This window comes from Calliphora vicina, chromosome 3, assembly GCF_958450345.1.
Source record: "Calliphora vicina chromosome 3, idCalVici1.1, whole genome shotgun sequence".
Lineage (NCBI taxonomy): Eukaryota > Metazoa > Arthropoda > Insecta > Diptera > Calliphoridae > Calliphora > Calliphora vicina.
Window position 1 is genome coordinate 97318478 of NC_088782.1, and position 24932 is coordinate 97343409.

General features: G+C 29.0%; 1 protein-coding gene across 1 annotated transcript; it reads right to left on the reverse strand.

Moving 5' to 3' along the window:
* LOC135954537 (cysteine sulfinic acid decarboxylase) lies at positions 1 to 24635 on the reverse strand. The gene is made up of 6 exons (XM_065504725.1): positions 24372 to 24635; positions 4499 to 4686; positions 4302 to 4427; positions 885 to 1233; positions 326 to 814; positions 1 to 262 (listed from the first exon to the last, which is right to left on the reverse strand). Exons 1-6 carry the CDS (start codon positions 24588 to 24590, stop codon positions 74 to 76), a joined length of 1560 nt encoding a protein of 519 aa, XP_065360797.1. The 5' UTR covers positions 24591 to 24635; the 3' UTR covers positions 1 to 73.
* Between the last annotated feature and the right edge of the window lie 297 nt (positions 24636 to 24932).

Below are 24932 nucleotides of genomic sequence, written 5' to 3' on the forward strand. Positions count from 1 at the left end.
TTTTAATCCACATGTACATATATTTAAAAGAGTTTATTGCACTTCATCACATTCTTACTAATTTCTAATTATTTCATAAAAAACATTCTTCACCCAATCTTTCGATTTCATTCAAAATGAAATCCAACTCCGTCTCATCCATCACTGGGAAACAAGTGAACACCATGCGGAAAAAGTTGCCAATATTGCGATACTGTAAAGGTGAATAGCCCACCATCAAGGTACCCTGCAATATCATTAGTTCCTTGACTTTGGGAGCAATCTACAAAAGAAAATGTAATGGAAATTAATCTAAAATTTAAATATCATTTTATATATTACATACCTCATACAACTTTAATTTCCACTCTTCATTCTCAGTGCAATTTCTCATCTTTTTGGGTATATACCAAAAACATATATTGGTATATTGATATTCATCTAATACTAAACGGAATCCTTTCCTTTGCTGTAACTTTTTCAAAAATAATTTTGACATATCTAAAGCATGATCTAGCAGGCGCCCAAAACTACCATAACCACGAGCTTTAAACATAAGCCAAAATTTAAATGCATCAATTTTGCGGCCACACTGCACGCTTTTGTTGCCCGTATCGTAGGAGACATCATAAAATTTATCCTGTTGGAAGAGATAATGTACTGCCAAGCTGTTGCATTGTGGCAATAGTTCGGTTTCTCGCGTCATAAATAGAGCACATTGTAAAGGTACTCCTAGGGATTTGTGGGGATTCCAAGAAAACGAATTCGATCGTTCAATACCCTTAAGTAAGCTGCGGTATTTGTAGGATAACAAACTAGAACCGCCTAAACAAGCCTGTAGGATAAAATAATAATAATTATAAAATTATGAATACTTAGATTTTAATATTACTTATGTTACTTACATCTATATGCAACCACAAATCATATTTCTCACATACTTCGGCCACCTTTTCAAAGTCATCAAATGCTCCCAATACTGTTGTACCAGCTGTGGCATTTACGAACAATGGTACCTTACCCTGTGACTGGACAAATAATACCTTCTTTTCCAAATCATCTACCAGCATTTGTCCCTTGTCATTTGTTTTCACAATGACACAGTTGTCTACACCAAAGCCCAACCAATTTGCGGCCTTTTTGAAACTATAATGCGATTCTTCAGATGTGAATAGAACCATGGGTGGAAGACCAAACATGCCGGATGATTTGATATTAGGAAAACGTTTATACCTTGCCAAAACAATGCCATACCTGGAATATTGAAAGATAAAATAAATTAACTACATATATACGATCAGTGACAAAATTGTTTAAGGGTATAATTTTATAAAACGAAAACGATAAGTTTTAAACCCTTTTGCCAGTATTCTTCATACAAGTTTCTGAATCATAGAGAATTATACATAGAGACGAGACACTCCGATTTGTCAAACAAAAATACAACAAATATATTTGTTACAACAACAAAATACACTGACTAGCATGTATTTTGTTGTCGAAAGAGATAGGTTTTTGACAACAGACTTAGATTTTTGACAATTTCGCCTCGTCTCTATGTTACCCTATGTTCTGAACACTGAGACCCTAAGAGTCAAAATAATATTGGAGAAGTTCGATTTAAAAAAAAAAAAAACAAGTAAGAGAGCTATATTCGGCTGTGCCGAATCTTATATACCCTTCTCCAAATTATACTTCAAAATACAAATTTGAAATATTTTTAGGTAAACAATATATTTTTTTTCCAAAGTTGTTTTTTTAATTTTTTGGAATAAAATTTTTTTCGAATTGTTATTTAAAAATTTTTTTTTTAAATTTAAATATTTTTTTTTTAAATTTTAAAAAATTAGTTTTGATTTTTATTTTTTTTTTTGGTGAAAAAAAAAAATCGGGTTAAAAAATATTTGTTCCTATTTTGACCCATTGTAGCTCCAACTTACTATGGTCTTATATACGTCGTTGCAAAGGTCTTTGATATATCTATCATTAGATATCCATATTGTCTCTATTAATGACTTAGTAATCCAAATATAGGTCAAAAATCGAGGTTGTCCTGGTTTTTTTTTCTCATATTTCAGCCATTTGTGCTGATTTTAATAGAAAACTTCTCGAAAGCATGTCTGACAGAATTATTGAAGATTTGGATCCCGAAGGTATCTGGGGTCTTCAGAAAATTTATTTCAACAGACAGACGAACATGGCTAATAACACGGTGCTACGATGGAAAAAAAATGGAAAACGGCCAAGCGTGGGTTATAGGTCTTGCTGAGTACACTACAAATTGTCTCCAAAAATGTTCGTCGACTTATCGACCTGTAGCTTAGTCAGTTTTTGTCCGACTTTAAATTTTTTAACGGGTTTGGAAAGAAAACTGATTACGCTTTAAAATGACGTATGAAGTATTGTTTTTGTTAAGAATATCTAAAAGAAAAACAAAATTTATCAACTTTTTTGATTTCAGTCGTTTTTCATTGCTTATATAGAAAATTTAGTTCTTAACAAAACATGTTTTTAATTATTCAAATCGGATGAAAATTCTTAAAGTTATTCAACTTTTAATTAACACCATTTTTAAATAAAAATAAACAAAAAACTGTAGAAAAAAAAATATTTGGAAAAGTTCGAACTTTTTTCAAAAAAGTTTAGGCCCTAATTTTGTAAATCACTTCACAAAGTGATATTTATATGGAAAGCAAAAACAAAATTTCAAAAATTTGTTTTTGTTTTATATATAAATTCTTAACAGAACAAACGCACCAAAATTCTAACGTTGATTTGCCTTTCATAATTTGAAAATTTTGTATATAAAACAAAAACAATTTTTTAAAATTTTTGAAATTTTGTTTTTGCTTTCCATATAAATATCACTTTGGTGACGTGATTTACAAAATTAGGGCCTTAATAACTTTTGCAAATATAAACCGATTTTAACAAGTAATATCTCATTTTTTCCCATATAAAGTTGTCTTTAAAACAATGTGCAGAAAGTAATAGGTTTTCATAGAAAAAAAATAAATTAGCTATTGTTGAATATGAAAAATTACGCAAAAAATAAGAAATAAAGCGAAACTTTTTATAAAAACCTTCGCAATTTTTTTTAATATACATTTTGTGCTTACATTTTATGAAAGCTTATTCTTTGTTTATCCATAATTGTTTAAAATTTCGAAATCGGTCTAAAAATGTGTGAGTTAGAGGTACTAAAGTACTACGACCTACCCTGAAACAGTTTTTTCAAAATATCTCAAAATTTTGAGGGTGTTTCAAAATCTTTGAAAACGGTTTTAGTATGTCCTCATCTAGGCCAACAACCCCCATTAGGTCGCTTTCAAGTTCTGACAAAAAGTGTCATTTTGTAGCAGAGTGTAATTATATTGTGGAAATTACAAACGGAATCGCAAACTTATATGGATACTTTAAGTAGACCAAACTAGCGGGTCCAAGGATACATGTACGATGTTGCCATAAGATCCAGTCTATTGTTATTTTTGCCTTGTATCAGTTTCGTTAATTGGTTCTTGTTCCAGCTAAGTAGATGATTGGTCTGCTGTAGCTGGTCTAGGACAATGGGGCTGCCCTAGAAACAATGCCCTCTGTGTATTTGGTTCATTGGTGGGGAACCTTGCTAATTCTTTGTTTCCAAAATTTTCCCAGATCTTGGCGGGCTGTCTGACCTTTACCCTGATGTTATCCTCTTTTCCAGGGGGTTAAATTTAAAAAAAAAACTCGAAAACCATGATGAAAATGTTTTGTCCTCTGCCAGGAATCGAACCTGGTGTGCTTGGTTTTGTTGACTTTAACCAACCACTACACCATGACGTCACAGGGTCGAATAAGTTAAAAAACAATACTATGTTGGGTGTATTGTTATTTAACTTATTCGACCCTGGCTGTTAATCGATTAATGAGCGGTTTTTTGAAAATAATTGACGTTTATTTTTATTTTACAAAACAATAAACATCTTAAATAATAATAAAACAATTCATAAACATAAACGATATGTACGAGTATTATATAATTTTACGTTATCATGTGATGTCAGTCTATGCAGTACATGTATTGATTTTATCAATTAGCTTATGACTTCTCAAAAACAATTTTGTACAACACTTTCGACATTGAAACTATTGTTTTTACAACAAATTAAATTTCGTTTCGCTGGCATCACCGCCAAGTATCATTTGGACATATAATTGGACATTTAGTGTCTACAGTACATGAAATTCATGTATCGTGTAGCCCCAGGCCGGTTTTGCGTATTTAAATTGATAAACACAAAATATTTAAATAAAACTAATTGATTATATTTATGTTTACTTACATATTTGATATTGATCCACCTGGTGAGAATATGCCATCACCTTCAACGTACCCACACAATTCACTTACTTTGCGAATAATTTCCATTTCAATTAAAGAGAATACAGGCGCTACTTCAAAGGTATATCTGGGTCAGGGAGAAAGATTAAGTGTTTGTAGGGAAAGATTTATTTTGTATTTGCAGTTGATTCAACTTACGAACTTGTGTTGAGAGCTTCGGTTATCCAACTGCCTGCCAAGCCATAGGGATCCATTTGTCCAAAAAGTTGATTGTGAAATCGTCCATGACTAGTTTTCACCGAGTATTTAATAACTTCTCGACATAGTTTTTGGATTTCTTCAATGGAATGGCTCTGATTTTCTTCGATTTTTAAATCGATTAGATTCTGTAAAGATAAATTGTAGGCGTATTGATCATAGAATAAACAAGTAAAATTGCTATAGATTGCTATACCAAATTTTTGTCACCCGAAAAAAAATGTTCAGTAATTTTTAGCACAACCAAATTAAATATTTATTTATGACAGGAAAATTAATATTTCTAGTAGGACGACTTAATACAAATTGAAATTTTCAAAGTGCCAAAAATTCAAGCACTTGAACATTTTGTTGAAATTTGACTTGAATGTAAATATAATTATGTTTTAAACTTGAAAATTATTTGAAAAATTTAATAATTTTTAAACAATAAACATATGATTTGAATTTATGTTTCCCTTTTACTGGAGAATGCTATAGAAATAAAGTGTAATTCAATTGCTTGAGTATAATTCGAGGCTTGAATTACACTTGCTTTCAACTTGAATTCCAGTAAAAATTCATATTGGGTACTGATTTGAAAAAGTTCTTTTTCGAAAAGAATTATGAATTTTTTTCCAAAAATTATTTTAATGGAATGGTTATTAAAACACTTTATTTGATCCCTGATTTTTGCCTAAAATTGTCACTCTCGAGGATAGTCTACGGAAGCGTTAAACAAAAATTATCCCTAATTTACAACGTTTCCAGGCCTTGTTCTTTCATCAATATTTCTTTCGATAAGCAAAAAAGGTTTTGATATTATGTTTTTACCAAGCAGTTCTTATCTCAATTTAAGCTTAATTCACAAAAATCTTAATTCAGAATTAAAAAAAGTCAACAATTCATTTTATAAAACCATTACATTTTATAAAAATTCTTTAGCATCATTTAGAGTTTTTTATTTGAATAAAATTCATTCATTGTTGAACTAATTCATAATGGAATTTATTCCTAATAAAATTCATTCAATCTTTGAATAGTTTAATTTTTGGTTAATTCAACTCGAATACAAATTGAATTAAAATACTTTTATTTATAAAATGATTAAACAACTGGACTAAAAAGTATTTTTAATAGATTTTAATTGAAGAATAATTTAATTCTATAAATTTTTTGCGATATTTGTAATGAATTAGAATTACAGAAAACTTAAATGATTCAGTAAGGAATTAATTATATAGAGAATGAAATCATTTATTGATGTACTATGGAATTAATTCGTAATGAATTCTTTAATGGAATGGTTAAGAGATGGAATTAAATTTGATTTTGAAAATTTAATTATGAATTGATTCTTATGCAGCTTCTTCAAACCACTTAGTTTTTATTATATTCGATTTTAAACATCTCCATGTGGTATTTTTTTGGAATTGGGAGTCTGATGGTTTGAGTCTCTGATGATTTCAATCAAGTCGAGTAATGTTAACCCGTGCCGTAACGTTCCTTAATTTTACAAGGGAACAAATATTAAATTTCGTATATTTCTAAGAAGACATAAAAGTATGGAAAAATAGCTTGCAAAATGTTCGAGTTATTAAACATACACCCGACAATTACGTACCACGTGTTAAGATATATACAGAAAAACTTATTCTATGGAGTTCAAAGAATATAAAGTGGCTCTGATTATACATTAGAGTGTCCCAAATTTTTTTTTTTGAATTTTGGAACGCATATCCTCTATTTTTTTTATAAATGGGGGATTTCACGTCAAGTGAACCAACTTTTAAAATCTCAAAATTTCTCAACATTTATTTTGATACTATACCACCCGCATCCCACTAAGCAACCAAATAGGTCTTAAAGGATTTGACCCAAGCTTTCTTTTGAGCAAAAAAAAATTAAAAAAAGGGCCCATTTTAAAAAAAAGTTAGATTTTGTAAAAAAAAAATCAAAAATTGCTTATTTTGAGTTACAAAACATTTATTTTGATAGATATCCTACTAGCATCCCACTAAGCGACTAAATAGGTCCTCAAGGAAAATATCGAAGCTTTATTTAAAAAAAGGGTCCATTTTGAAAATAAAGTCAAAAAAGTTTTTGATTTCGGAAAAAAATATCAATCATTTTATTTTTTTTTTAAATATTTTTTTTCGAAAGATTGAAGAAATAGCTATCTAAACAGTTTGGGACACATTTTGCACCCTCTTGACCGAAAATATGAAATTTTGTCTTTTTATCAGGATTGCAACCCGTGCCGACTTGCGATTTAGTTTTGAGGTGCATTTACAAAGGGAAAAAAATGCAATTTTTTCAGTTTTTGTAAAAATTTTGTCATTAAATAATTACTTTTGCAATTTAATTTAAAAGAATCGAAATGTGTACGTAATTGTCGTTCTAATAAGATATAAAACACAAACACAAATTGGTTAAAAAATGTTAAAGTTATAAAAAAATCGCCAGGCCATTAACGTATATCAGGCCACTAGAACAAGAAATGTAAGAACAAAATTAACATGTTTTGAGAAATATTAAAATAAAAGCTTATTTTTACTTAAAATATATCCATATTTACTTGTATACTTGTTTTTGTATTCGTAGGATACCGTTAACCTATTCGCAGGTATAACCAAAAAAATAATTTTTTTAAGGGCAGTTTCAAAACTCCATTTTGCAAATTTTTAAAAAATTTGTTAAACAAATTTCCGAATTTTTTAATCATCACATTGGGATTTATTGAGATCATAAGGGAATAAAAATATTAAGAAGTATCAATACCTCCTATAGTTTTTCCGTACCTGCGATTTAAATTTTGCGATTTTCGAGAAAAACTATTTTTTTTGGCCATATTTTGGCGAATTAACCGAATATCCTTACAACTATTCAGAATATTATAGTCCAGGTAATTTTAAATATAGTCTGAAAATTTTATTAAAATCGGAAAACGTTAACCCTTAAATCGTGAAGTTTGAATGTAAATTGTTTCAATATTTGGAATTTCTAATGGAAATATAGCGAAATGTTATATATTTTTGGGCCGATTTTGATGAAACTTAAGAAAAATATAACACAAAGCCTAGCACTTGGGGTTAAAAAAACACTAAACTTTTAATATCACGAAAAACACATTCAATATGAATGGTGCTAACTTTAATGTTTTCCAGAGTTATATAAACTCAATCATTCAAGTTAGTTTTTATATTTAATAAATCAAAAGTACACTATAGGGTTAAAATCAATTTTATTATTCAAAAATCTTCATTAAAATATTAATTACGTTATTAAAGCAAAAATCAGTTATAAATACAATATTTTGCGATTTGAAAAATGTGGTCAAAATTGTTAACATTTTTCAAAATGGCTTCGTTATACTATTTTCTAATACACAATACAATATTTTAAAGTGTGTTTCCTATAAAAATCAAATTTTCATCAGCACTATTGAAATTGACTATTTAATGGTTTTAGAAGTTTGGGGTCATTTTAACCCCAAGTGCTATTATGGGTTAATTTTTCTGCTGTTTTTGTAAATACTAGGCTTTGTGTTATATTTTTCTTAAGTTTCATCAAAATCGGCCCAAAAATATATAACATTTCGCTATATTTCCATGAGAAATTCCAAATATTGAAAAAATTTACCTTTTACCAATAGAAAATTCAGAAATGCAATTGAAAATTTCTTACATGGAATTTTCGGAAGCACAATTAGAAAATTCTGGAAAATATTTCGAAATTTCTGAAATTGGAAATTGTGTAGTGAATTAAGAATTATGTACATAGTTCTAAATACGTTCCTTTGAATTTACTGTTTTGTTTAAACGTTTAACGTCCTTCAAGAGATATGTATGTATGTATATTAAAGTATGTACTAGAGAAATTATAACAAACAAATAATCTATCAAAAGAAATGACCAAGACATTTTAACATTAGCACTTTCAAATTGTCTTTTCTTTAGCAAATGAATTAAAATTTTAACATAATATTTTTTCGAAAGTCTTGTCAAAAAGTAACAAATATGATGAATTATCTTCAAATGATTAAATGTATTGTGGACAAAATTTCACACAATTTCTATAATGAATTTTCTTTTTTTTTGTGTATTTCTTTTTATTAAATGACTATCAACACTTTTCAAAAGCTCGACCAAAAAAAAAAAATAAAAAAAAAGATAATAAAATAATAATGTGAATTGTAGAAAAACATCGAAACAATTTAATAAAATCCGCTAAATCATAAAAGTGCACATGCACAGTTATCACAACATGAGATTTTAGTTTGAAATACTTACAAAAGATACTAATGCAACAATAACAGCAACAACTACACAAATATATCCAAATTAATAAACCGACAGACCAACTTTCAGACATATACGAGGAGTACCACAGATACGGATAGATATTGTAGTATTGTAGCGATTATGACAAAGATACCAAGACTACAAACACACAACATGGTCAAATCAAGAAAAAAGACATTTTTCGAATAGCTTAGAGTCCATAAAAACCAACTGAAGTAAGAAAATGTTGGTCGAATAAATGCGACAATGTGAGGCGCTACAATAATTTCTAAAAAAAAGATGTACCTATACATGACCAAATATTCAAACAATTCAAGGATCTTAACAAGTTTTTTGGTTAAATATTTATATGGACTCAGATGAAGAGCCCATATATTTAATTTTGAAAAGATATTATATCCCTGGAGTAAAAAGAGATTAAGACGGTACACAGTTGCTTATTATTGACCCTACACACATTTGACCAACGACCCAAGATTTTATATTCAACCACCTCGTAACAATACCGCAAAGCACAGTGTAGTTTGTGGCGACAACAAACTCTTAACCACCGCGCTTGCAACTCACTGACTGACATGTTGACAAAACACAACGGGACAGACGAAGAGCAAAAGATGGACGAACGGGTCGTCAGCCACAAACGACGCTCATTCAAACATTTCAAGTGAAAACAACGCCCGCTAAAGAAAATAAATTTTCTGTTAAAGCTAAACTTGACATACATTTCTAATTGCAAATCCATGACAATAACCACTGCGTGTAAATTAAAGTTAACAACAAGTTTTTTTTGTTGTTGGGTGAGGAATTTCAAAAGCAAAAAAATATAGATGAAAAACTGAAAAAAATTAACAGTGTTGTCAACATGAAGGAACAACCATAAAGCTTAAGCAATTTATAAATTTTTTATACAATAAAATTTCAATGAAACTAGATTGACATTGATATAAATATGTAGTTGTTATTTATAACCGTAAATAATATGTCAAACTGTTATAATACTGTAATTGATCTAATGGATATATATGATTAAAACAGTCATATATTACTGGTAAGTATTAGGAAGACCTTTAAAATAAAGAAATCTTAATCAAAATTAAGAAAATTTACATGAATATCAGATTATTTATCAACTGTTAATTCATCTTTAATAGATAATTATTTCCAGAGAACTAGGGTACCAAAATGTCCAGACAAACATATCCAATTCCGCAATTCCTAACAGAAGCAGTGGGACTCGCGGATGAAATCCGAAATACTGTGGTGAATGTGATGACCTCAGCAGGTTGGTAATAAGCAGGGAAACCGGAAATATGCTCTAAAAAAAGCGTTTTAGGCGCTTTAAATATGCAGTAAAAACTTTAAAATATGCTCTTAAAATTTAAAAAATATGCTCTTAAAAAAACTAACTTTTACATAATTTTTAACCAAAAAAAAATTACTTAAATTTTCAAATAAAAATCGTTGTCTATTGGATCTAAAAACATTTTTATACATAGAAAATGTTCTTTCGACATCAACTGATGTTACAGGAGCAAATTTAAAAGACAATATTTCTTTAACACTTAGAACGGTTAAGTTTGAATTAGAACTAAAATTTGATATTTAGATGGAGCTATTATTAAAATAGTGCTTATTTTATATTAAAACAAGTAAGAGAGCTATATTCGGCTGTGCCGAATCTTATATACCCTTCACCTAATTATACTTCAAAATAAAAAATTTAAATATTTTTAGGTGAACAACATTTTTTTTTCAGTTTTTTAATTTTTTGGAAAAAAATTTTTTTTTTTTAGGTGAAAATTTTTTTTCAGTTTTTTTCATTTTTTGGACAAAAATTTTTTCGAATTGTTATTTTAAATTTTAAAAACAAAATTTCTGTTTTTTAAATTTTTTTTGGTTAAAAGCCATCTATTTGTCAATTTTGAATTTTAAACAAAGGAAGTAAAAACCTGTAACACAACAACGAAAAATAAGTAAGACAAAATTTGTTTTTGATAAACTGAAAATATGCTATTAAACAGTAAAATATGCTCTAAAAACGCAAAATATGACATAAATATGCTCTTAAAACAAATATATGCAAAAATATGTATTTAAGGGTAAAATATGCAAAAATATGCACTAACAAATCGATGCCAAAATTCTTAAATAGTTCTGAAACGTGTAAATATCTTATCCATGTGCTCATTAGACTCACCAGAAAAAACATGCATTTGCATATTTTGGTTTCCCTGGTAATAAGTAACAAATAGTTAGATCATCTAAAGAACTGCAACTTGAATTCAAAAGTTGGCATCATGTGATCTACAGTTCGGTATCTCTCTAATCCGATGTAGAATAATGACAGAGGCTCGATAAAGTTAAAATAAATCTTAAACAATTATTTCAATACTTGCAACGAATTATTCAGTATTTTATTTAATTCAACTGATATGGATTTATTATAAAATTTAGATTGTATATTGTATAGACTAGTTATTTATTAGAAAGGATAATATTAATATAATGGAATCAATTTTCTTATTTTTTGTCCGTTGTAAGTTTCGAAAATCACGATATTTGTCACCTCTTTCGAAAATTATCCCGCTTATAATCCTAGATATAAAGCGAAACGAACTGATATTCGCAAACTACATAACATTCCAGTCTCGGACTCACCACTGCTTTTTACATCAACTGAAGTTGCAGAGATCATCCAACCATAGAAGGCGGATGAACCAGACATCAGTATGGATCCCGTAAAATCTGGTGAATGGTTATCTCGGTTAAATACACAACTACTTCACTGCACGTAACCTGCAACTGTCACCTAGGAACACTTTTCACCAACTGGACGAAGTTGGTAAAGCTCAATCTTGGAGTCGATGGAGTTAAAATTCCGACTATGAACAATCCAAACATCTTGGATGTCACCTTTGACAGTCTATTTACCTCCTCAGCTCATGACACTGCAATCATGCACAAATTTCAAATTAGGATCTCAACACATTAGCCGTCAGCACATGGGGCATAGATAAAGAATTATTGTTAGACACATATAAAACGATTCGTTGATCAGTGGTCCATTATGCTGCCCCAGTATGGTAACCTCCATTTAGTTATACCGAGTGGCAAAATATTCAAATCTGACAAAATACTGCCTTTATGACTGTCACAGACAGCATCCAAATAACCTCGGATCACCGCATACACGAGGAAACGAAGATTCTCCCAGTAAAGGAACATAACGTCATGTTGTCGAAATTGTTCCTCGTGAGACTTTATCGGAGGAGTTATCCTTGCTTTAACATTACACAGCAGGAGCCTCCTCCGAAGCATGTCAAAAAGATATCAATAACGCGATTGCAGGATACCACATGAGAATCGAAGAAAACAATGACATAGTAGTTTACTGGTCCAGCAAAGACCGGGCCGTCCCAAATTTATGGGCAGCTTGTGATCAGAGTCCGCATTATACCCCCATATTTTCAACTGTCCAGCCAACCCTACTTCACTTAGTCCAATGGATTTATGGACCAACCCAGTTTATAATTTTAGCTGTTACAATAACAAGAAAATTAATAAAATAATATATCAGCAGTAGGGTTCCTAATTTCCCGGACTTTTTAATTTGACGGGAGGAAATTAAAAAAGATGTTCATTCTGGGGAATTTTTAAATACTAGTACTAATAATTCCTTTAAGAACAATTTCAATTTGAGTCATTCTTAATGTAGTTGAGTGACAAAAATTAGTTTACATCCACCGTAATGCTTCTTTGCCAACAGACTATCTGTTGCTATAGGCGAAAAAAAAGTATTGATATAATGTAATCATTCGATTAGCAATAAATTTTACCATCATAACAAATCAGAATATTGTAAATTTAAGAAGAAATGGTATAGAGAAATTCCCGATAAAAATTTCCCGAACATTTTTTAAAAAATATTCCCGGGAATTCCTGCTTCAGGTTAATATGGCCTATGAACAGAAAAAAAAGTTGTTTAGAACCAAAGTTCCTTGCGTAAGATTTGTATATTTATTGTTATGTCAAGTGAACCAACATTTGAAATCCGATCGGGATGAAATTTGCACCAAGGGATAGATACCGAAGTCGCATCACACTAAGCAACCTAAAATGTCTTCAAGGAAAATGTCTAAGCTTTTTAAAGAAACCCATTTTGAAAAAAAAAAGTTTTTGATTTCGGAAAAAAATATTAAAAATTTTTGTATTTTTTTAAATATTTTTTTTTTTGAAAGATTGAAGAAAGAGTTATCTAAACTATTTGGGACACATTTTGCTAAGAACAAAAGGTAATAAGTTACATGGATGAGAAAAAACACCTGCTAGGCCAAAATGTCAAATTTTGACCCCCTCTAACACAGAGCGTTCTCGACCGATCTTGTTGAAAAATTTGTCTGAGTTACTATCCAATAGAACTAACCTTGATGCAAATTTCATCCCGATAAGAAGACATCGATTTCAAAAGTTGGTTCACTTGACATCAACTGTTTTTTTTAATAAAAAAGAGTTAAATCACCTATTCGCACAAAAAAAATAATTTTTAAATTGAAAATCGTTTGTTTTTGGATCAATAATTGATATTGCTCTGAAATCTTTTGTATAGTATCTATAATTTAGTTGTCTAACTAACAAACTCGAAAATTTTTAAGAAATAAAAACGCAAGAATTTTTTTCAAGATTGCTTTCCAAAAATATAAAAATCTTTGAAATCTTATGGGAAACTGAAAAATAGCACGTGTTTAAAATTGTTTCTTCAAGAGAATTCAACAGACCTGCGCTAATGATAGGATCTATAAATTAAACATAATTTTTCGTCCAACTGTGGTGCGACGTAAATAAAAAATAATATTTAGATTTAAGATTTGAACAAATTATTGATAGTTCACATCAAAGAATAATAACAAGAAGTGAAACGCTGTCAAAAATAACCTAAGTCGGTTGTCAAAAAAAACCTAACTATAAGAATGTATTGGTATCATTTTATTTATATGTATTGGTTTTCAAACCACTTTCACCACACTCCTCAAACACACAGAGTTGTTAAAAAGCGACCTTAAAAATTATAACAAAATTGTATTACATTTAAATTTAAAAATTCAAACAATTCTCAAATTATTTGGATTATATTTGATCTGGAGAAGTTTTATAAATAGATTTTTCCGCTTTTTATTACATAATTTCTGCAAAAATTAAGTTTATTTGAATATTTTTATTAATTTTCAATACGAAATTTTACAAATGTGTTTATTTTAGTTTTTATTTCAACCCCCAAAAAATTAATGTCAAAAAAATTAAAAAAATATTTTTTTCGTTTGTGCAAAATATACACGTTTCGGTTATTTAAATGGTTTAAATGTGTGGAAAAAAAATAATAAAAATATTATGTGATGGTGAAAGTGTGTGTTAGAATTGCAATTTTGTGCCATTTTCAAGAAAAAGTTTTGAAGTTAAATCTCTCTCTTAAGTGTGTTGAATTCACATACTACTTGTATGTGAGAAGAGAGAGAAGTTGTTGTTGTAAAAAAAATGAGAGGCTTCCCTTCTTGTTATTCTTTGGTTCACATTATTTTGTAAAGATACAATAAATAAAATATGAAATAAAAAAAAAAAAAAGAGAATTTAATAACTAAAACTCCTTGGCTACGCTCACGTCAAATTTAATCACGATCGGACCAGCCGTTTAGAAATGCCAGATTTATTTCCAAAAAAATTTGAGAATCGCAGAAAAAACTGGCAGAGTAGTTTAATGGCTGCTGGTCCAGCAAATACCTGGCCGTCCCAAATGTATGGCCAGCTTGTGATCAGAGTCCCCATTATACATTTTCAACTTCCCAGCCAACCCTACTTCACTTAGTGGATTTATGGAACAACCCAGTTGAAATAGCACAATGTATTGGGCTTGAGATCGATGCTGAACCAGATTATAGAATTTATAATTTTAGCTGTTACAACAACAATAAAATTTAATAAAATAATATATCAATAGTCATGTCCACATATCCAAAACGTTCCCACAAAAATTTGATATTATTTACCTGTTTCAAAGTCTAAAACAAAGTCTGTTTAGAATCCAAGTTCCTTGCGTAAGATTTGAATATTTATTGTTATGACTGAGAAAAAAAGACAAATTCAATAAATAAATCAAACGTTAAAAAATATACATATTAACAGTAAAATTTGTATTATGTATTATTGTACATATGTATTTCATTTAATTTAATTCTCACGTTTAATCTAGTTTCGGTAGCTCAAAAAAATTTATTGAAATGTCTTGAACTTAGATTAAAAATTATTTTAAAGAGAATTTAATGATGCTGTCTTATGTTAAATAATATTTTATACAATTTGCACGCTTGGATTTTGTTTTTGTGTCAAATAATTTCATTATGTTGTTTTTAAATGATTATTATGAAAATAGAAATGATTAGCAAACATCTGAAATACATATGGTTTAAGAACTCATGGTAGAAAAACTAATTTATAAACTAACCATAGTAATTATAAGACCAACATTTTCATGGACAATCCACCTCGAGACTTTTAAAATTAAGAATCTAAAGAAATATCCCATGATCTATTTTCTCTAAGAATTACTTATTACCAGAGATCTGGAATATCATAATTTCCTACGACTTATTTGTACTGGAACACTAAGTGGCTAAAATATAGGAAATATATCAGCAGTTATATCCACATATCCATAAAAACGTTGACACTATAATTGCATATTCTTTACCTACCCAGCAAAAACTTTAATTTAAAAGTAGTGATAGGTTTCAGAGAAGCAGCTATTAGTAAAAAATTAATGTGCTTAATTGTGTAAATTTCAAGAAAATACGCAGTTATAAACATATAATAAACAAGTCATTATACGACGACGTCTAAGTAATGCAGATGGTATGTACTAGTCATTGATAAGTATCTTATTCAGAGATTAAAAGTAATTTCCAAGTTTGTTCTGAGTAGTGCTATTAAATGTCAAAAAATCGTATAAGAAAAGTTGTTTAGTATCGCGAGTTTTACCAAGAGTCTTCACCATTCCTCATACCCAGAGAATGATTTAAATATATAATATTTAAATTTTTATTATAGCGTGCTCAAAACATTTGATTGAAATGTGTTGAACTCTAATTAAAAATAATCTTAAAGAGAATTTAATAATGCTGTCTAATGTTAAAAAATATGTTATACATTTGCACGTTAGGATTTTGTTTTTATATTAAATAATTTCATAATGTTGAGCACTATTTAGATGATTATTATAAAAATAGAAATGAACCACGACATGATCAGCATATTGCATAAGAAATGAGAACATGAACACGGACTTAGAAGTACCATTGGTAGAATAAATTGAACAAAGTCCACGAAAAGTCAAATCCGTATGCAAGATTTCTTGCACAATGTAAAGACCAATTTTTTCATCTCGTTACAAGCCTATAATTTAAATTAGGTTACAAGATTTAAATACTTATTGTTAGTCCGTTAAAGACAGATCCAATAAATAGATCGTTAAAAATAAATATTAACATTTAAATTTGTATTATAGGGTGCTCAGAATTTTTTTATTGAAATGTCATGAACTGTAATTAAAAATAATCTTAAAGAGAATTTAATTTTTATGTCAAAAAATATGTTATTCATTTGCACGTTTGTATTTTGTTTTTGTGCTAAATAATTTCATCACGTTGAATACGAGTACTATTTATTTAGATGTTTATTATAAACATGGAAACGATTAGCAAATGTCTGAAATATGATAAATGTATGATCTAATACATATGTACATACATGTCATGTCTTCAAAATATTTATAAAACCAAAATTGTTTTTCGCAATATTTTTATACCCTACAGCATCATAGTGGGGAGGGTATTAGGCGTTTGTGCAGATGTTGTAACGATGTCCGTCCAAATTTCCCTCCAAATATGTTTTATATATATGAAATTCATGTCACCTAATTTTATATTTAGTCACCTAATATACCAATTAGTCATAGCTCCCATATAAGGTCCACTTCCGAAAATCACTTTTAAAAATGTTAGAATCCACTTTTTTGAGTATTAAATTACACAAAAAACTCGCTTTAGGTTCTACCACAACCACGATATGAAATTCTTTATGCATCCTCGGGTGAAGTTGATTGTTATTCTTCTCCAGTCTGTTGAAAGATAATTTCATTTCAAATACTATGTAACTATATTTTTTATTACAATACAATTAATTTAAACTTTTACTTTCGATTTTTCCTATGTGAATCCATTTTTTTATACCCTTCACCTTCGTGAGAATGGTATATATAAGTTTTTCATTCCGTTTGTTATTTCCACAATATAATTTTCCGACTCTATAAAGTATATACATTCTGGATCCATATAGATAGCGGAGTCGATTAAGCCATGTCCGTCTGTCTGTTGAAATCAATTTTCTGAAGACCCCAGATATCTTTGGGATCCAAATCTTCAATAATTCTGTCAGACATGCTTTCGAGAAGTTAGCTATTTAAAATCAGCAAAATTGTCCACAAATGGCTGAGATATGAGGAAAAAACCAGGACAACCTCGATTTTTGACCTATATCTGGATTACTAAGTCAATAATATAGTCAATATAGATATCTAATGATAGATATTTTAAAGACATTTGTAACGACGTATATAAGACCATAAGTTGGACCTACAATGGGTCAAAATCGGAAAAAATATTTTTTAACCCGAATTTTTTTTCACCAAAAAAAAAAATTTAAAAAACATCAAACATTTTTTTTCCAAAAAGTGAAAAAAACTATTTTGGAAAAAAAATAAATTTTGTTTACCTAAAAATAAATAAAATTTGTATTTGGAAGTATAATTTGGTGAAGGGTATATAAGATGCGGCACAGCCGAATATAGCTCTCTTATTTGTTTTTCCATACATTAGGGTACATTTCCATTTTTTTAGCATTTTTGTTTGTTTACTTTTAAGTTTTTTGAGCATATTAAAACTTGCCTCAGGAAAAAACAAATGTTTGACAATAACTACTTCTACATTTCATTTCCGCTGCTCAGGATATAGAAAGAAATAAATACGTTACACATTTTACTAAATACGGACTTCACTACCAAGGTCCAATGTACCTTTCAAGGCTGTTAAGTGTCAAACAAGTAAAATTTATCAGAATTTAAGAAGAAAACTTATTTTTATGGTAACATTACGTAGAACTATTTCTTCCGTCAGTGATTTTCGTTTGAAACTATCACGCTAGTTACATGAACATGACACAGGTCAACAACCAAAACAAGTAAGAGTACTATATTCGGCCGTGCCGAATCTTAAATACCCTCCACCTAAATATGATGGTATAACAACTGAAATAATATTACAATTGTTAGTAAGACTAGTTTACGCAGAAGATATTTTATTTCAAATGTACAAAAAATTTTATCTAATTCAGCAATTTATAACTGAAATTCCTATTAGAACGTATGCAATTTAACAATTTATATACTTAATAATTAGTTAATACGTTTGGATCAACATTTTTCCCCTTTAACCTCAAGTGAAGAAACAGAGTATAAAAAAGGGTATACAAATATATTTAGACAAATTTCAAGATATTGGGTTGTGGGACTTATATGGGAGATATGACCTATTATGTATTTATATGGGAGCTGTTGCCAAATATGGACCGATATTCACAAAATTCAGTATTATGATTTTTGAATACAAATTACTGATCTGTGTACTATTTTGGTTTAATATATGGATGCTATGACCTATTATGGTCCTAAGAGTGGACCTTATATGGGAGCTATGGCGAATTATGGACCAATATTTAAAAAATCTTGTAGTACGATGCTTGGATACAAATAACTGATCGACATAAAATTTTGGTTCAGTACAGATTATTTTGAATATTTGTTCAGCTTATTGCGTTTTCCTGAAGTGGTTCTTATATGGAGGTTATGGCCAATTATGGGCCTATCATCATAAAATTTAGTACATCGATTTTTGTATATATTGAATAAATTTGTTTTGAATTTCAACCTGATAACTATATTTGTAAGAAATTTATGAGGATTTTAGTGATTTTCGGGAGTGGACCTTATATGGGAGCTATGGTTAAATATGGACCGATATTCACAAAATCCAGTAGTATGATTTCTGGATAAAAACTACTGATCTGTTTGTAATTTCATGTTAATATCAATTTGTTTTAAATATTTATTAAGGTTAATATCTTTTTCGGAAATGGGCCTTATATGACCAATTATCGGCCAATATGCGTAAAATGTGGTACAGTGATTTCTATGTATATGAGTATAATTTGTATTTAATTTTAGCATGATAAAGGTAATAAGAGATTTATGAGTATTTAACTGATTTTCGGAAGTGGACCTTATATGGGAGCTATGGTCAAATATGAACCGATATTCACAAAATCCTGTAGTATGATTTCTAAATATAAATTACGGACCTGTGTGAAATTTTGTTTTGATATTGATATTTTTTAGATATTTATGTAGGTTATTGTGTTTTTCGGAAGTGGTCCTTATATGGGAGCTATAACCAATTATCGGCCGATCGTCATAGAATTACGTACAGCGATTTTGGTATATATGGGGATTATTCATGTCGAATTTCAACTTGATAGCGATATTTATAAGACATTTATGCTTATTTAAGAGATTTTCGGAAGTGTACTTTATATGGGGGCTATGGTCAAATATGGGCCGATCCACGAAAAATTTTGTAATGTAATTTCTTTTACCACGAAACTTATTTTTGCTGAATTTCATGTGGATATTTCTATTCTGTAGGCATTTATAGACCATAGAACCATATTTCGGGAAGAAATTTGTATGGGGGCTAGGAGAAATCATGGACCGATTCTTACAATTTTCACCAGAGTTACTCCTTTTATCATAAAAGTAACGAGTGCAAAATTGTATGATATTAGCTGCAATATATTTACAAAAAATGTCCAAAAATATGTGAAAATTATCAATTTTTTTTTGAGGTTGTCCCACATTTTCATTCATAACTTTGGTTCCACTGTACGGATTCCGCTGATTTTCAATACCAAACTGCTTAGGACAATAATATATATTTTTCTTGCAACTCTACTAAGTTTGTTTGCGTATTTTGGACGTGAGCGTGTTTTACACAGACGGACAGACAGACGGACATGGCTCAATAGACTTAGAATTTCATAAGGATCAATAATATATATACTTTGTTGGGTCTCAGATGAATATTTCTCAATGTTACACACGGAATGACAAACTTATATATACCCTCATTCACCACTTATGGTGGTGGAGGGTATAAAAAAAGACTTCACTAACCACTACATTTGATGTATTATGGTTACCTAAGACAAAAATGGTAACATTTTTGAATTCTATGCATACATTTTTTTTTAATTTTTTTTTTTTAAATTGTTAATTTTTGTAGATGTTTCTCCACATAATTTATGATAACTCAACAAAATGTTTTCAAAATTCAATCGAAAGAAGATTATTAACTACTCAATTTTATTTATATCAAACAAAAAAGTAAAATTTTGTGAAAATGAGTGTATTCACTCAAAAAAAATTTTAAAAAAACTTCTCCATAGAATTTAAAATTTGGACCATATTTGTACTATGGAACCATAATACATCCAAAATTTTGTCGATTTTGTTGCCCTGCGTTATATTTTTGAATTCATTCGAGGAGAATTCCATTGAAAAGATTTTGGAAAAAAATCATTTTCTAAACACTGCCGCCGAACGCAATATTGTTTGAAATATTTCCAAAATTTACAGTACAATTGTCCAATTTCATGATGATTAATTATACTCGAATGGATACATAGAAATATTAAATTTGTATTACATATTTGTGTATTTTTAAGAATACAAACTTTATTCACTTTTTTATTTTTTTTCCAAAAAAATTAAAAATCCTAACCACAAAAGCCTTTAAGTCGATTTTAAGTCCATAAAGTTGAATAATATTTTAAATTTCGTACCATAAAAAAATTTAAAATATAATTTAAAATGTTGTTTTATTATTTTAAAATAAATAAGCTTTTTGTTTTGAACTTTTATGTACATTTTGTTTTTTTTTAAATTTTTTAAATTTCTTTTTTATTTACATTAATTAACAAATATTTTAATTTATTTGAATGTATCAGCCTAACCACAAAAGCCTTAAAGTCGATTTTAAGTCGTTTGTGCTATGTGCGCCTGTCTGTGTAAAACACTCTCACATGCAAAATGAATAAGCGAAATTAATGAAGATCAGTATTTGTATCAAAAATTTATACTACTGGATTTTGTAAATATCGGTCAATATTTGACCATAGCCACCATATAAGATCCACTTCCGAAAATCACTTAAATACTCATTAATAAATAATAAATTATAAAAATTGCTGTAGTGAATCTCATTAAGATCGGCTTATAATTGGTTATAGCTCCCATATAAGAACCTTTTCCGAAAAACAACCTACATAAATATCTATAAAATATATATATCGAACAAAAATTATATACAGACCAGTTATTTTATATCCAAAAAGAGTTTTACTAGATTTTGTGAATATCGGTCCATATTTCACCATAGCTCCCACTTCCGAGAATCACTATAATTGCCATAAAAATCTTCTAAATAACGTTATTGATATGAAATTCAACCAAAATAGGCCTCAAAAACGGTTTAGTTTATTGTAAAAAATTAAAAAACCGAAATTCCGTAATAAAATTGCCTTTAAGAAAGGCTTAACATGTTTTTAATCTTCGCAGTCGATTTATAAATATAAATTTTTTCTTAGCAAAAAAAATTTTTTTGGAAAAATTTTGGGGTTTTTTTGGTTTTTAATTTTTATTAATTTATTCTAAGCTTATAGAAAATAAAGTTCCAAACAAAACAAACTAAATGATTAAAATCTGTTTAGAACTTTTGATTTTATAAACAAAAGATCAAGCAAATATCCCCTAATAAAATTGTTTCTACATTTTAACAAAAAGTCTTCTATAATTTTTTTAATTTTTAAAAATTGTATACATTTTTCAAAAGAAGATACAATTTCCTATACGTGGATATATAATATATATAACTTTCTTTTCCACTAGTCAAATTTATGGATTCAAAATCAACAACAAACAGAAAAGTTTCAGAATCTGCATTGCCGACTATTGCAGTACTAAACATAGAAAACAGTGCACGATGTAGCTAATTACTACGTGTTATGTATCATTTAATCATTTAGGACTTGTTTTATTTGGAACTTTGTTTTCTATATGTATTAAAAAAAATTAAGAGCATATATGAATTTTCAAATTTTTAATGCCGCACAGTGGTATGAGAATAAAAAAAGTGGGAATAAATCTGTAACTTCTAAACCCTTATGCCGATTTCACATGCGCAAAGAGGAAGTGTAGTCGAGTTTTGAATTTGGACCTCATGACCCCACTAGGAGCGGGACCAGGGGTTCCCAAAGTAGGACACCTCGGGTATGTTCAATTTTTAAAATGATCCTATTTCTTGGTTTGTGTTTCGATTTAAAAAATACACATACAGAATCTCCTCGTCGATCACTACATGAAACTTCGTCGTAGCTATCAATTATCTCTTATAACTTAGGAGATATTCGCATTTGAAAATTTAATTTTCAACATTTTTACCCACCCTACACCAGTATTTTGGTGACCGCGATTCCAAATATTCTCCGATTTTATCCATTTTTCTTTTATGGGATTAACAATAGATCTGTATATCAAATAAAGAAAGAAGTGTTTAAAAATCATGACTGAGTCCAAAGTTACATGCATTTGAATATAAAAAAAATAAAAAAGGCGATTTTTCGCAATTTTTTGGGGGAAAAAGTACTTTTATTCTTTTTAAGTTATCTAAAAATTTTCTAAGAGGATGTATAATGAATTTGTACTTTTTGAAAAGCTAACTTTACGCCAAATATTTTAAATGAAAAAAACATTTATAATTTTTGATACCGACGGGATCAGGTCCATTCAAAAAATGCCTGTTTTTTATGTAAAATTCAACTTTAGGGCAATATCAAAATATAGTAACCTATTTTAGATGGCCCAATAAGTTCTTATTTGAAAAGCAGACAAAATCCTCTATCCATTGATATATAACATGTCTACCATATGTTTTTTACGTGTCAAATAAATTAGGGAAAACTAAACAACTCGCTGAGAATTTACCTGTTGAAAATTAAATTTTCAAATGCGAATATCTCCTAAGCTATAAGAGATAATTGATAGCTACGATTTTATGTAGTGCTCGACGAGGAGATTCTGTATGTGTAATTTTTTTTAAATCGGAACACAAACGAAGAAATAGGATCATTTTTAAAATTGAACATACCCGAGGTGTCCTACTTTGGGAACTCATGGTCTAAATTCAAAACTTAAACTCGACTACACTTCCTCTTTGCGCATGTGTAATTTCATTCAAATCGGCGTAAGGGTTTAGAAGTTACAGATTTATTTCCTTCTTTATTTATTCTCATACCACTGTGTGCCGTTTTAAAAACCAAAAATTTCGAAATTTTTCTAAAAAAATATTTTTTTTTTTGCCACAAAAAATTTATATTTCTAAAACGACTGCGAAGAGTAAAAACGTGTTAAACCTTACTTAAAGGTAATTTTATTGCTGAATTTTGGTTTTTTCATTTTATTCAACCTCCTCCATTTTCGAAATAACGGTATATCTCGAAAATACGAGATAACCTAAAAAAAACGGTTAGCACCATTGCATTCAGCGTACCCGAATTAGTTTAGTCCACTGGGTGCCCTTCTTGACAGAAGAAAAAGTGTAAATTTCGAGCACAGTGTTATTAATTACATTATTAAAAAATCGATGGTTATATCAATTGCAAATTGCTGAATTAGATAATACATATTTTTAAGCATTTGAAATAAATTGTATTTAGCTTTAAATTGTGTTTCTAACAATATATAAAATACCAATATCGAATAAACTAACTAATAAACTAACTTAAATACGTATAAATTTATTACACTTTGATAGTTGTGTTTTAATTAGTTTAATACATTCTTAACATTTCTATCGCGTGAGTGGAATTTTAAAAATTATCGAAGACACACTTATAAATATTTAATTTTTTCTATATTCTACACACCATTACAAATAACTTATTCATAAATTAAATCAAGTTTTTCAACAACTTATACCTACACACCTTTGTTTATTACCGTTAAAAATAATACTAAACCAGTTTTGGCATTTATTTATACTCAAATTGAAGTATTCAATAAATAAAACTGTAAACGTCAAATTTAACTGAAAATAACGCCAAAATACAACTCTAAAATATTTTTGTGCAAAAGAAAACCCTTTAAGCCAACATAGCTTTCAAGCCATTCCAAACAACCCAAAGGTGCAAGAAATCATTTAAAAATGGAAAGCATATTGTGCTTAAAGAAAATCTCGTCTAATGAAAAGAAAAAGCCAAATATAACGTGTCATGTTGTACGAAACTCCAAACCAAAAAAATAGAAAAAAAAAACTTACCTTCAGATCAGCAGGCTGGACAAACTGCACAATTTTCTCATTCCAGTCGGTTTTGTTGCAACAAAATGCTTTCTCATCTATTAGCAAATCATAAATTGAACGTAAAACTTTCCAATCATTGTCTAAATTAAGACGGATTTCTTCAATTTCTTTGGGTGTAACGTACGAGCACAAGGTGTTGCCACACTTGGAAGTGTTAATTTGATTGCCAGCACTCATTTTCACACGACTTCTTTCTTAATAATTATTTTGTAACGTTCAACAACTTGTTTACTTTTAATTAATTCTACGTTTGTATGGAAATTTGCAATTTATTTAATTTAATGAAATTTATTTAATGTTTTGAGAACGAAACTAAAAAAAAATCACTTTTAACAACCGTTTAACTTGATGTCTACGATTGTTGTGTGATTTGAAAATTCTTTAAACTCACTATCTACCCGTTTCAGTGCTTTTGTTTTTTTTTTCTACTTATATACTTGTATTTTATTTTCAATTCTTATTTATTTATTCGATTTGTTTTAAAAAGAAAAGGGCCTCGCTTTATATTGTTGGCAATAA

Coding starts and splice junctions, on each gene's coding strand:
- LOC135954537 (XM_065504725.1), bottom strand. CDS start 24,590: ATGAGTGCTGGCAATCAAATTAACACTTCCAAGTGTGGCAACACCTTG. Junction 4,687..24,371: donor TCCAGCCTGCTGATCTGAAG/GTAAGTTTTTTT, acceptor TTATCTTTACAG/AATCTAATCGATTTAAAAAT. Junction 4,428..4,498: donor GAAGCTCTCAACACAAGTTC/GTAAGTTGAATC, acceptor TCCCTGACCCAG/ATATACCTTTGAAGTAGCGC.